General features: G+C 48.0%; 1 protein-coding gene across 2 annotated transcripts in view; it reads right to left on the bottom strand.

The window, feature by feature from the left end:
- The window catches only part of LOC148454322 (complement C3-like), a 284,622-nt gene that overhangs the window by 86,314 nt on the left and 183,718 nt on the right, over positions 1–14,590 (bottom strand). For both annotated transcript variants that reach the window (XM_088461038.1, XM_088461039.1), the window contains exon 20: positions 6,846–6,985. In XM_088461038.1, coding sequence (XP_088317164.1) covers positions 6,846–6,985 — 140 coding nt within the window. The remainder of the gene's footprint in view (positions 1–6,845; positions 6,986–14,590) is intronic.

Genomic DNA, 14,590 nt, shown 5'->3' with positions numbered 1-14,590 from the left:
GCAGCAGGAGAATAGAAGAAACCTAAGGACAAGGGGTACTGAATGAGAGGCCACCAAAGGAGAGGTGGTGGGAGAAGTGGTGAGAGTCCTAATAATCAGTGAAGGCGGAGTTGTTCATGATTCAGTGATGGCTAAGTTGGAGGTGAGAAGGTCATGGGTTGATGCCTGTGTGTTACAAGCAGACTTCGTTCCCAAGGGCACAGGAGAGAGGACAGAGCTGATGTTAGAGATGTGAATGAGATTGTCAGGGTTGCTGGAACAGGGTAGTGAGATGGATTTGGAGTGGGGTGATGTAGAGGGTGACAGCCTAGTCAAACAGGGGAACTGTCAATTGAGGACAGAGTGGGAGTGGAGCAAGAGGCATTTGAAGGTTAGGAGAAGTTGAGGTAAAAGATAGGAGAGTGTGGGGCTTAGTGGGGGAAGCAAAGACATTGTAGAGCGAAGTGAGGTTATAGGGCGTAGAAGGAGGGGGGGATAGTTCCAAGGTGAGGAGGGGTGAATAGGGGGAGGAGGAAGGAGGGAAGAAGATAAAACGTAATGGATGACTTGACTGTCCGTCTCATAAGTGTGGGGGAGAAATGGTGTAGATGAGGGGAATTGGGTGGGGGAGAAATAGTAATAGAAATTACAATGGTGAGGTGCAATTTCAGTACAGTTAAATATGACAATATGCAGGTAGCGAAGACAGTGCAGGCAAATGTGACACTGGCAGAACTACAATACTTTAATATGACAAATTAGACAGTGGCAAGACTATAATACTTTATAATACTATATAATAACATTGATAGTATAGCAATGGTGAGGTGCAATGGTAAAATGCAAGGTAAAAATAATGATAACAGAACAATAATATGCATATAGATGTGAGATCAGACAATAAATGGCTGGGAGATTAGCAATAGGTCCAGAATACAAGGAATTGAAGCAATTTAACAGGGAATTATTAAATAGGCATTCGGTCAATGGCAAAGTCTGTAATGGAGATCCAGGGAGGGAGAAGGTTAACATTGGTCCAGGATACAGGCCAAGGAAGGTGTCAATGGGGAGGAGAGTGAAGGAGAAGTCCAGCTGGCTGGAGGAAGAAGGTTTGGTGGTGGCACAAAGGTTGAATGAGCAGTCGGTATAGAGGAACCTAGTGCATGAAACCTAGTCAGTGGATCGCATTAGGGGCCTGATTCAGCGCACAGCGCTCGCAAGCAGCTCGATGTTATAGCCCTGCGCATGTGCCACATCCGGCGTGCGCATGCGCGAGCCCCGCAGAGCGACTGAAGTTCAGTCGCTCCAGTGCTCGCAACAAGACGGGGCGGCTGTCGATGTTGAATGAGGGGGGGTGGCCGGACAAACGCAGGTGTTCCCTTAGGAACGCCTGGCATTTGTAGGAGGGCTTACTGACATCACTAGTGATGTCAGTAGTGGACTTCCTGCTCTATTAGAGCAGGGAGTCCACTCGGGCTTGCGGCAGCTAGACCCAACCCCAGAGTCTCCTCGCAAGCCCGATGGTTGCGATAATCGCGACGGTCTCCAGCTCGCTCAAGCTGTGGGTGGTCACCCACAGCTCTGCGAGTGGCCTGGAGATAACAAAAAAGAAACGCCCACAGACCCTGCGAACTGCCTGCCGCAGCGAGCGGGTCTGAATCAGGGCCTAGGAGTGGATGAGAGAATTATTCTGTTATTTGCTCCTTATTTAATACAAGGTCCTGATTATGAGGCACATGCACTGTGTATGTGGCCACAGCTAGAGAATTTTAGCAAAATGTGCCATATGCCGGTAGGGAACTTACGCAACTTGGCGTATCAGATGCATCTCGGCCGCGTCTCCCAGTATGTAAATTGGAAATTTCTGGGTGTCAATCAGGTGGCAACTCAGCGTAGGCATTGAAGAGAACCATCATGTGAGAGAGTGATGCAAATGCCGTGGGCAGAATAGTTTTATCCTATTCTGAGTCATGCATATGCCAAAGGGTCACCTTTTTCAGATGGATCTCTCTGCCCCCCCCATGGGATGGGTGTATGTGTTGATAATAGAGATGACAGCTGCAACTGCGGACAGGACTTAGGGCATGATTCAGTAAGGATCGCTATTGCGATCGCAATAGCGATTACGCACGCGATCTCACTGCAAAAATATGCTAATGATTGCTATCGCTATGCTATCACAGCCTAACATAAGGATGCCCACTTTACCTTGCACACATCCGTAATACTTAGCAAGTCGGTAACATGGAGTACCATCCGAGCCTCACGCACACTTGCACAAGGTGTGACCTTACTCAGGAATTGCTAACCTCATCACACGTAGTGGAAGCCCAAGCTGCGTATGGCATCGCGATGGCTAATTTATGCACGCCCCTGCAATGGCGTTCAAACGCACACTCGCACGCCTGTGTTTCCCCGACCACACCCCCATCACCTTCCCCAAATGCTCACTTCTGTTAATCACTGTCCGAGGGGTCTACGTAGTCACTGCAGTCCCAATCGCAGTGGAGCGTTTGTGCACTGCGATGCATGCGCAGAATGCAACAGTCGTCCGATGCCGTGCATCATCGCAGTTGCAATCGGTAATGAACCAGGTGAGTGAGGCGCTATGAGTACTCAGTAAGGATGGTGGCACGGATAGTCGCATTAACATTCCATTAGCAAAATTATCTGCATTTTGAATTGCTCTTAGGGGTAAATTTGACAAACAGTTGTCCAGTGTTCCTGAGCAAGCTGGAGGCATTTCACCCTGTTTTCAGGAGATGGCGATTACTTAGAGAAGTTGTTGCAGAGAGGTGGAAAGTTGTAGAAAGTTAATATTTCTGCATTTTGGAGGAGTCTTGGAAGACTTCAGTGACACTGAGCTTGAAGTAATGGAGGAGAATGTGCAGATGATAAGGTTTATATCTGAGAGAGGGAGAGGAGCATTAATGAATTCAGAAACGGAGTATAGTCTGGTGAATACAAGATCAAGGCAGCGGCCATCCTTATGAGTAGAGGAGTCATTCCTCTTGGAGAAGCCAAGAGAGGAGGAGGTTAGAGAGCATAGTTTGGAGGCACAATGAGAATGTGAGCTATCAATTTGGCTATTAAAATCACTTATAATGATGGTGCAGATGTCTGAGGATTAATATCCTCTGCATCAGGGCCACAGGGGGAGTTTGAGAGTGATGCTGTTGCCCAAGGTGCAAGGCCCTAGTGGCAGCACCATTGCTGCCCCCCCACATCCCCTACATGCAGAGGAGTAGCGTGTCGCCAGGGTGCCCGGACCACGTGCGTGCTATGGCACCCCCCCCCCAAATGTTCCAGGGAGGAGGTGGGTCCATATGGGATTAAAGTAAAGAGAAGTAAAAATAAGATTAGGGGCAGTATCAAAGTGGGGCAGGGAGGACTAAATATATTCTGCCTTATCCCCCTGTCTCTCCATCCTCCTGCCCCAGCTTTCCAGCCTCCTGCAGTATCACTCCTGTAGTAGTACCCCTTATGCAATGCCCTCTGTAGTTGTGCACATATGCAATGCCCCCTGAAGTGGTGCCCATATGCAGTGCCCCCCTGTATAGATGCCCATATGTGGTGCCCCTTAAAGTAGTCGTGCCCCTGTAGTTCTGCCCCTTAAAGTAGTGCACCCCAGTAGTTCTTCCCCTTAAAGTAGACCCCCCGTAGTTCTTCCCCTTAAAGTAGTGCCCCCCCGTAGTTCTGTCCCTGAAAGTAGTGCCCCCCCTGTAGTTCTGCCCCTTAAAGTAGTGCCCCCCCGTAGTTGTCCCTTAAAGTAGTGCACCCCACCCCCGTAGTTCTGTTCCTTAAAGTAGTGCACACCCCCCCCCTGTACTTACCTGATCCATTGCGGCCGTCGTCCGGGCTGTTGTTCCAGCTGCCGCGCTGACTGGTTCTAACTAGATCCAGCAGGTGCGGCCACGCAGGTTCCTCAGCGCGTGGGTGACATCATGATGTCACCTGCACACTGCATCACTGGGAACGCTGGCCTCCTTCCTTAGCCTCCGATCACTTCAGAGGCCAGCGTGCTCAGTCATGCAGAAGTGGTGGGGCAACGGCCCCCGGCGGCTGTCAACTTAGAGAACTGCCGGGTAGAAGCCAGCAGGCTAAGCGTGCGGTGCCTCCGGACACCTTCGGCGCCTGGAGCGGGCGCTCCACTGGATCCGCAGTCCCTACACCCCTGCCTACATGTGGCTAGCAGGGTGCCTGTAGCACCGCCTCAGAGATGCCTGGAGTGCGCCTGCAGTGTGTAGAGATGCTCAAAGCATCTGGGCAGCTGTGCACCTTTCTGTGACCTTTAATAGACATTTCAGGCCCTTATATTTTATTCTTTATACTTCACAACAGAGGGACTGAACCTGAGTCAGATGCTTCTGCTACCGCTTTTCCAAAGGGCCACGGCAGGCTGCTTAATAGCTGATGTGACTGAGAGAATCCACCCTTATTGTATACAACTATTTACTATTTAATCAGAAGTAAAGATCATTATAGATCTATTACACCTATTAATTAATTAGTAAAGGAACCGCGTGAGTTCTCCAAAATGGTGAATATAAACATTATAAACAACACACATATAAACATGACATTTACATAAAATAATAGCTAAAATGAATGCAAATTTTGCAGAATCCACCCTTGTATGCTGCACAACCATGTGTCCAGGAGCGTGTCTATAATGGGTGCACATGGGACCCTAGGTCCAGGGGGGCTCACACCTCACACCTTGCACCCATATTTAGTTTATACTTACCTTTCCACAGTCTCCAGAGCGCTGCTCTGCAGGAACAGGCCGGCACTGCAGAGCAGCAAAAATCACAGGGAAAATGGCCGTGGCCATTTACCTGGCAACTCGCACATGTGCAAAAAAGATGTCCCCGGGAATAAGGCGCAGCCCCCATTTTCCTGGAGACCCGCGCATGCGCAGTTGTTTCTAGCATTAAGCCAGAATCTACTGCGCTGCTATGGAGGAGGGGGCCCAAACGGAGGCTGCACACAGGGGGCCTGATTGAGACTCGCTATGCGCTCGCAAGTGGGTCAATGTTGGCCCAGTGCGCATGCGCACGACGGAGCCGGCTCCATCGTGCGCTTGTGCGAGACCCGGATAGCGACGGGCAAGCCGTCGCTCCGTTTATCGCTACAAAGGGGGCGTGCTGTCGATGTTGAGTGACTGGACGCCCCCTTTGGTGGGCGGCCCGGGGGCGTGGCTGCCCAGACGGAGGCGTTCCCATGGGAACGCCTACCGTCTAGGGCCGGCCCCACTGACATCACGAGTGATGTCAGTGGGAGAGATTTCGGCTCTGTTAGAGCCGAAAGCACTCTTGGTCTTGCGGAAACGAGACCCTACCACAAGGGTCTCGTCGCAAGCCCGATCCTCGCGATGGTCTTGACCATTGCGACCATCTTCCTGGCCGCTCACTATAGCTGTGGGTGGTCACCCACAGCTATGCGAGCGACCAGGAGGCCGCTCTAAGAAAAAGAGAAAGACGGCCCAGATTCAGAGCGAGCACTCTGTCAGAGCGTCCGGCTCTGAATCAGGGCCTGGGCCCCCTGCATGTGTCTGCATGAGAAATGCCATCACGCCAACTGTTTTTCAATCCACAGCCTCAGTTGTTATTATGAGTGTCTGGACATGCACTTAATCCATGGTCAGTGCAAAAGATCTGTCAGCTTACAGACCCATGACACTCTCACTAGATGGAAAAATTCCATAGGTCCGCATGGTCACTGACTGATTATCTCCCAGAATGAGATATCTATGAGATCCATCCACAATTCCACTTGCATTCAACTCTAAATCAGGCCCAGGGTCTGTGATCTACTTACACTGTAGGATCACCCCCTTTACTCATTTCTACTGTATGTATACAGATTTCTCTAGACATGTATCTTGATGTAGCCTCATTTATATCAATACATGCCACTGTATGTGCGAGCTGAGATGCGTACTCTGGGCCTGATTCATCAAGGAACGTAAAGGAGAAAGCGCACGCCCACGGCTGATGTTTCCGCATTGCGCGTGCGCGGACTAGCAATTGCGATGGGAACTGCATATGGAGATGCCATGCAGTTCCCATCGCAGAGTGATTGACAAGAAGTGCCATTCGTGGGTAGTGACGGGGGGGGGGGTGGTCAGGCGAACGCAGGCGTGCCAGTGCGTTGCAACGACGTTGCAGGGGCATGCAGAAATCATCCACTACAATACCCTAGGCAGCCTGAGGTCTCATAGCATGCGCAGTAGTTAGCAATTCCTGAGTGTGGTCTGACCTGCCTTAACTGTGCGTATGGGTCAGATGTCATTCGATGTTACCGATTGTTTCGCTGTATTGCCCAAGTATACGGATGTGAGCGAGGGGAAGTGGCGTCCTTATCTTAAGATGTGATCGCAATGCGATTGCAAACATTTGCATTTCACTACTAATATTAGCAACTGCGGTGCGTGCGTTCTAGCAGAATAGTGATCCTTGCTGAATCAGGACCACCTCAGAGGTGGTGGACAAATGGTGCTCCTTTTGTGCCCTCCCACATACAGGGAATGCTTCTGTTAAATTTACATTATTTTTCCTTTATCTAATTTAAATAATCCTGTCCTGCAAGACAAATGATAATTTTAGCATTTAGTTACAAAATAAGCACATTTAAGATTATGTTTCACAGCTGGCAACAGCATTAATCTTCCAAACACTACCCAATAGGCTGTTGAACACTTTTGAAACTATAAAGAAACCACCATCACAGTCCAAACATTTTTGTACTTTCCTATTGGGTCCAAAGCATTTGCACAAAAGTTGGATTGTAACATCTCAAAAGAGAATTTTCAGTGTGGGATTGTGACTGTAATTGTTGTTATGACCGTAAACTGGATGACTTACCTTAAGGTTAAAGTTGCCATAGTTGTAAAGAATGGCCCGTATCTCTAATTGCTCATTCCTCACCACCGAATATGGCAACTTTAGGTCAATGAAGAAGTTCATGAAAACTTGGATCTCATGGGGTTTAGACACACAGAGACCTGTCAATGATGAAACAAAAACAAGAATGAAACATCATAATGTTTGTGAGGAAGCATATCAATCCTAAATGTTCACAACACACCTTGTGGGAATAATTCTGATCTTAAATCACACAACTCATACATGAGAAAACAACATCCTGATCCTAAATCTCATGTCACCTACATTTGAACACATTATCCTAATCCTAAAGCACATGTTTCCTAAACAAGAACACCTTATCCTAATCCTAGACCATACACATCCTACATGAGGGAACATAGGCCCTCATTCAGAGCCGCTCGTTAGCGGCAGTACGCTCGTTCCGAGCGATGTTTGCACATCTGCGCATGCGTACGGTTTTTAGTACGCATGCGCGAACCAGTCAGTGCGGCCGAAAATCGTTGGTACGCAATATAGCGAGGGCCTGCTATTTTGAGTGACAGAATGAGGCGTATGTGGGTGGTAACAGGGGAAGGTGCTTGAAAATGGGGAGTGGAGATCCGAACGCAGGCGTGCTTAAAGGTCAAAACGGGCGTTTTATGGGTGTGCATATTTAAAACAGCAGCGTCATTGACCACGTCACTGGGTTATTTTATAGCCAGAACTGCTCGCAAATTTGTGGTAGCAAACACCAACCACAAGATTAGCGAGCAGTTCATACGCTGGTCGATGTACTCGATTAATCTAATAAATAGCGGACATGACGTAGGATGCGAGCGGCCAGGGGGCGTTTTTAACAAATAAACGAGCGTATGTTTTGCTCGCTCGTTCAGACTTAGAGGTGTGAACAGACTGCAATGTGCGTACGGATCATTTGAATAGCCACCCCTTGTTTTTAAACGAGCGACCACAAATAGCGAACGGCTCTGAATGAGGGCCATAATTTCTTATACTAGAACATACACATCTTACAAGAGAAAACATTATTATATGATATTATGTCATATCCAACAATGTCATCTCACAGCCATCTGTGTCCCTCCTGGCTTCATGTGGCATTCCTGAAGGCTATGCTTGCGCACCAACGTATGTGGTTGGCATCAGTTCCCAGCATTTCCAGTGACTGCATAACATGAGTGCCGCCATCGTGGTTGTGCTCACCTGACTGCTCTGGCCAATCGGATACCAGCAATCATGGTTACAAGCCCGGCTTAGCCTACTGATGCTAGGACAGCCTATTTAAACCTGTATAGATTGCCAGGACAACTTCTCTCCATAGAGATCAATACTGTGGCTCATGGTTCCATTTGCATTCGTCACCTGATCCAGTGTCTCTTGTGTTGTATCTGATCCAGTAATCTGTCTACTCTACTGCATTGCAAAACAGCATTCTGCATCTGATCCAGTCATCAGTCTCCTGCATAGCTAGACAGCATTCTGCATCTGAAGTAGTCATCTGTCTCCTGTATTGCTAGACAGAATTCTGCATCTGAAGTAGTCATTTGTCTCCTGTATTGCTAGACAGCATTCTGCATCTGAAGTAGTCATCTGTCTCCTGTATTGCTAGACAGCATTCTGCATCTGAAGTAGTCATCTGTCTCATGTATTGCTAGACAGCATTCTGCATCTGAAGTAGTCATTTGTCTCCTGTATTGCTAGACAGCATTGTGCATCTGAAGTAGTCATCTGTCTCCTGTATTGCTAGACAGCATTCTGCATCTGAAGTAGTCATCTGTCTCCTGTATTGCTAGACAGCATTCTGCATCTGAAGTAGTCATCTGTCTCCTGTATTGCTAGACAGCATTCTGCATCTGAAGTAGTCATCTGTCTCCTGTATTGCTAGACAGCATTCTGCATCTGAAGTAGTCATCTGTCTCCTGTATTGCTAGACAGTATTCTGATTCTGAAGTAGTCATCTGTCTCCTGCATTGGTAAGATATATAATTCTGCATTCATATTAGTCACAAGTATTGTTACTGCATTTTGCACCTGCAGACTGCTTCCATTGTGCACAGATTCTCCTGTATCATCTCCAGCTTCCATTTCTGTGTATCTAGCACTAGAGGTTCCAACCCGAATAAAAAACTCCCCAGTGATATAAAAGTTTGTTCTGGCTAAATGAAATCGGCAAGGGAGCCGACCCCAAGGATGGACTCCCTTGCAAGCCATTTGTAGAAACGAGAAACTAACCTGGGCCAATTCATGCAATGCCTTCAAGACCTGTCTACTTGTATGAACTCTATTCAAGTGTTTTTCAACAGGCAAATCACACCTCTAATGCCTGGCCAAGTGAGATCTAATTCTTTACTGTACGAAAAGGCTTCATCTTTATACCCCAATCAAATATGATGGGAATCCCAAAACATGCAGATAATTTATCAACCAGTGTAGTATCCACTTTGAACTACAAAGCAAAGAACAAAGCTTGTCTATATCATATCATCACTCTCTGGGCATGCCCTGGCATAGGCATCACTGCTGTGGGAAATATCTGACAACTTCCTAGCCACTTTCCATAGGATCTTTGATGAGCCTGGGAGAACCATCTCAGCTGCATCCAACATTTTGCAACTACAGTATGTCAAGATTCACATACTGTGGGACAATATGTAGTGCAATTCTTCTTAACCCTATCCAATGAATACTAGTGGAATAATGAGGGGCCTTGTTGCTGTCTTGTGGCAATGCCTTTTAGATCGAGTGAAAGACTAATTGGCTGCCCTGGATTTACCAGTCTCGGTGAACTAATATCTCTCTGCAATAGAGTGGATCTCCGCTTTTGCAAGAGAGCTCAAAAGTGCCTCAAAATTCGTTCGGCTCCCCATTTTCGGCCTCAGCCACCCAGTTTCCGAAGGACCTATGCAAAATAGACTATTTCTGGCGTCCTCCAGGAGAACGCGAGAGACGTTGCCAAGAGAATCTAGGGGGGATTCAGTTAGCCATGCAAACCCATTTACAGGGGTTAACACCCTGATGATTAATTCTGCACTTAGAAGTCTTTAATTAGCTTAAATTGGCCAATAGTGACATGTCATTTTCGGGTGATGTCCTGCTAAATACAAAATACTGGGTAAATTGATGTGGGACAGGTATATGGGGTGTTGCATTGATGGAACAAGTGTGTTTATGCTTGCAGGTAGGAATAAAATGTTTTTTTTAAACACATTTTAAAAGTGACTACAAATTACACACTGAACCCGGTTCTGCCCTGGAATTTGGTGTGGATTTAAAAGGGGATGCTTTGTTGTTTGTTCACAGTAAAGACATAAAATAAAAATGAGCCTATTTACATTAAAGGCCACTAAGTTTGTTTCCAATTTTTTTTTTTATTGAAAACCAATTCCTTTTATTATATTACAATAATATAAGAATATTAAAAAATGTATATAGTCTCTAGAAAGTTTCGTCCTATACAAAGACAAAATTTTCACATAAAAATGTTGAACATAAAATAATAGACACTTAAATAGTTTCTTCTCCAGTCATGTGGTCATCCTAAAAAGTCAGTAAATGCCCACTCTTAGCTGATGATGAAGAGGTCAACTTAGGAGTATCTACTCACTCTCCTCACAAGAGTGAGTGTATCATTTTTGCTACTTTAAAGCACTCTAAAGCACCTTATAGGGTCAGAATATTTACTAGTCCTTCTTTGACTCAGAAGCAGCTAGGAATTTCGTGACAGCAACATTGGGTAAGAAATTGTAAATTGAACTAATACCTCTTTTTCACCAAAAACCCAGGTCTGACCTGGGTTTTTGGACATGGTTCCAATACTGGTCAGACCCAGGTCAGACCCATTTACACTGCACCTTCGATCTGGGTTACTCCCAGGTCAGCCCTGTTCACACTGAACTCAGGTCTGCCCTGCTAAACCTGTGAGGTCATAAAAAGTGGGAGGTGAATGATCCACAACCACCAATCAGCTCATTTTAGGCATGACCCACGTCAGATAACCCGGGTTGCACCGTTTACACTGCACCATTACCCGGGTCCATCCTGGGTCCAACCCTGGTAGCTACCTGGGTTGGATTGCTGGGTCACTTGACCTGGGTTATTTTTTCAGGGACCCTTTTACACTGAGCTGCAACCCGGGTAGACCCAGCAAAAACCCAGGTTTTTGCTCTGGTGTAAAAGAGGTATAAATTTCACCTCCACTCTGATCTCACAGCAGTAGATGGAAGTCACATTCCTGGTGGAACTATCAATCAACAGACTTTCCCTATGAAACTCACGGTGGGCGTACTCCATTCAGAAGTCCTGTCTTTTCTCTTTACATGAAAGGCTTCCACTCAACTCTTTCTTGGGTTCCTCTGGCCCCAGCAAAATAACCAACATATTGACTGGACTACCCTTCAAGTTCTGGCTTGGGGAACAACTTGCAAGTTCTGTCATGTACTTACTCACAATACCACCACAGCTTCTGTAGTTTCAACCATTCTTTTTCCTTATCCTTCTAGGATGTATTTAATAAGTGTCACAGTTGGTGCTAGCGAGTTACCTGTATCAGGTGATGAGCTGGAATCACTGGAGGCCGGCTGGACTGGAACCATGGTTAACATGAATAGCTCTTTATTATAAGAAGTGGGTAGCAGTGAGAACTGCCTTTGGTGATGAGTGACTGGAACTGGAAACTGGAGACGTTGGAATGAGACCAGAAGGAACTTGGAGGGACCAGACTGGGACCGGCAGGTAGGCTGACTGAGCTGGTCGGGGTACCAGTAGATGAGCCTGCAGATGGATGGTAGCACGGAAGCTACTTGGTGCAGCTAACGAGCCGTGAGGTGAGTGGGCTTGGAGGAACCGGACTGGGACCGGCAGGAAGACTGGTATCTGGATGGCTACGTGGAGCGGCCGGTTAGACGCTGGTAGCTGGGTGGCTACGTGGAGCAGCTGGATAGCCGTGGGTAGATGCTGGTAGCTGGGTGGCTACATGGACCGGCTGGATAGCCGTGGGCAGATGCTGGTAGCTGGGTGGCTACGTGGAGTGGCTGGATAGCCGTGGGTAGACGCTGGTAGCTGGGTGTCTACGTGGAGCGGCTGGATAGCCGTGGGTAGACGCTGGTAGCTGAGTGGCTACATGGAGCGGCTGGATAGCCGTGGGTAGACGCTGGTAGCTGAGTGGCTACGTGGAGCGGCTGGATAGCCGTTGGTAGACGCTGGTAGCTGGGTGGCTACGTGGAGTGGCTGTATAGCCGTGGGCAGATGCTGGTAGCTCGGTGGCTACGTGGAGTAGCTGGATAGCCGTGGGTAGACGCTGGTAGCTGGGTGGCTACGTGGAGCGGCTGGATAGCCGTGGGTAGACGTTGGTAGCTGAGTGGCTACGTGGAGCGGCTGGATAGCTGTGGGCAGATGCTGGTAGCTGAGTGGCTATGTGGAGCGGCTGGATAGCCGTGGGTAGACGTTGGTAGCTGGATGGCTTTGGGGAGCGGCTGGATAGCTGTGGGTAGACGCTGGTAGCGTGGAAGCTACTTGGTGCGGCCTGGGAGCCGTTGGTGAGAGATGGTAGCGTGAAAGCTACTTGGTGCGGCCTGGGTACCGTGGGTGAGAGATGGTAGCGTGAAAGCTACTTGGTGCGGCCTGGGAACCATGGGTGAGAGATGGTAGCGTGGAAGCTACTTGGTGCGGCCTAGGAGCCGTGTGGAGAAGCTGGTAGCATGGAAGCTACGTGGAGTGGCCTGGGAGCCGTAGGTGAGAGTCTGGTAGCATGGATAGCTGAATGCAGCAGGCTTACGGATAGCACTGGTCTAGGAACCAGCAGGAGCCTGGGACATACTGGCACACAGAGGAACAGCTATAGCACAAGCAGTACACCACGGAACGTAACACGATGTTCAAGCACTGAGTGCTATTAGAGGAGGATCTATATACCTAGAGTCTGGCAGCGATTGGTGGATACAGACAGGTGGTCTGGCAGTGGCATTCAGAGTGGAGCAAGGCACAGCATGCAGAGGGAGTATTCATCTCTGCAGCCCTTGAGAAACAGGACCACACCTGTGATTCCAATTAAGACTAGCAATGCTCACAGACAGAGCAGGGTCCAGGTGTTTAATCAGTGTGGGGGGAGAACAGTCTGCACACACAGAGATGTTACAGCCAGCATGATTCAGCCAGAGCCGATGTCCCAGGAGAATTACAAACACAGATCCATGGAGCAGCTGGCAGAGGTAAGTCACAAAAGGTAAAAACTAGCCAGGATTGTGACAGTACCCCCCTCTTCAAGGGTGGACTCCGAACACCCAAATAAATACATAGGAGAACATGAAAAAATGAGACACCCAGGAAACTGAAAAACTTTCTTCCAAACATGACATTACAGGAGCTTCAAACATAGGAACACCATCACTCTAGAAACATCTCTTTAGACATCTTCTTAATTCTGCATTATTGGGATACCAGAAGTGGAAATTCTTCAAAGGGGATGATTCAAGACCTTCGTCGATTCTTCTTTCTGCTGCGAGAATGTTTTGTGCCAACCAATGGACATGGGATCTCTGGTAACTCCTGTGGAAACACATGACTGGAAAGGACAGGGTCAAATGGCAGATGGTTTTCAGGGAATGGAGAATTATCATATGCAGGATCAAGTTCAGATTCCGAGTCAGTATCTAAAGGTAAAATCGAAGGTTTAGTAGGACTTGAACATTGATAGGACTCCTGGGAGGAACTAAGTGAAATATAACCAAGTTTGATGGTGTTTTGGGAGCTACCGCAGTATGAAGAGGACAAGGAGGTGGCCGCACATCTCATGTTCAGTGAAGTGGAGGACTCAGCAGAGGATGATTCTTTAGTAGCACCAACAGACTGCTTGGACCGATTTTCAGAACTAGAATTTCGTTTGACAGGTTTTAGACCAAATTCTTTAATAACAGCTTCACTGAAAGTCTTTGTTTTTAGAAGCACAGGATCTTTAGACTCGATGAGAGGATTGGCCCAGTCCAATGCCTTATCTCTAAAGGAAGAGAGAAGGTACTTAGTAAGGTTGGTAGGAGTGATACCACAAGCTGGATCTGCTTCCATGATTGCAGCATATTGCGTCAGTAATGCAAAGTATTGCGAGAAGTCCCCATCAAAATATATGTATCCTGGAGTATCCAATGAAGTTTGTGTGTTCGAGGATTGTGGAGCACATTCAGGTGCAGGGCTGGAAGAGACTTGAGGATGCTCTGGTTGTTGAGGAATCAAAACAACTGAAGTTGACAGCTGTTCGGTACTTGGACCAACTAAAGGAACTGAAAGGAGTCCTGAAGAGCCAGAGACAGCAGCTTCAACATTCGAGGCTGAGAACAGGCTACAGAAACTGTCATCCTCTGGAACGATATTTTCAGGAGATGCTGAACAGGAGCCATGATCAGGATTAGTAGTACATGACACTTCTCCCTGGGAACTGGAACCTGGACCCCACTCCTGGGGCATGAGACTTGAGACCACCTCCTGGGGTGCGATACTTGAGGCCCCTTGCTGGGGTGCGAGACTTGAAACCCCCTCCTGGGGTGCGAAACCTGAGACCCCCCCTCCTGGGGTGCGAGACTTGAGACCCCTTCCTGGGGTGCGAGACTTGAGACCCCCTCCTGGGGTGCGCGACCTGAGACCCCTTCCTGGGGTGCGAGACTTGAGACCCTCTCCTGGGGTGCGAGACTTGGGGCCCCCTCTTGGGGTGCGAGACTTGGGACCCCCTCTTGGGG

The sequence above is a fragment of the Taudactylus pleione genome, unplaced genomic scaffold, assembly GCF_031769625.1.
Source record: "Taudactylus pleione unplaced genomic scaffold, aTauple2 ptg001005l, whole genome shotgun sequence".
NCBI classification, from domain to species: domain Eukaryota; kingdom Metazoa; phylum Chordata; class Amphibia; order Anura; family Myobatrachidae; genus Taudactylus; species Taudactylus pleione.
The sequence above is the reverse complement of the archived record's forward strand: the minus strand, read 5'-3'. Positions and strand labels throughout refer to the sequence as shown.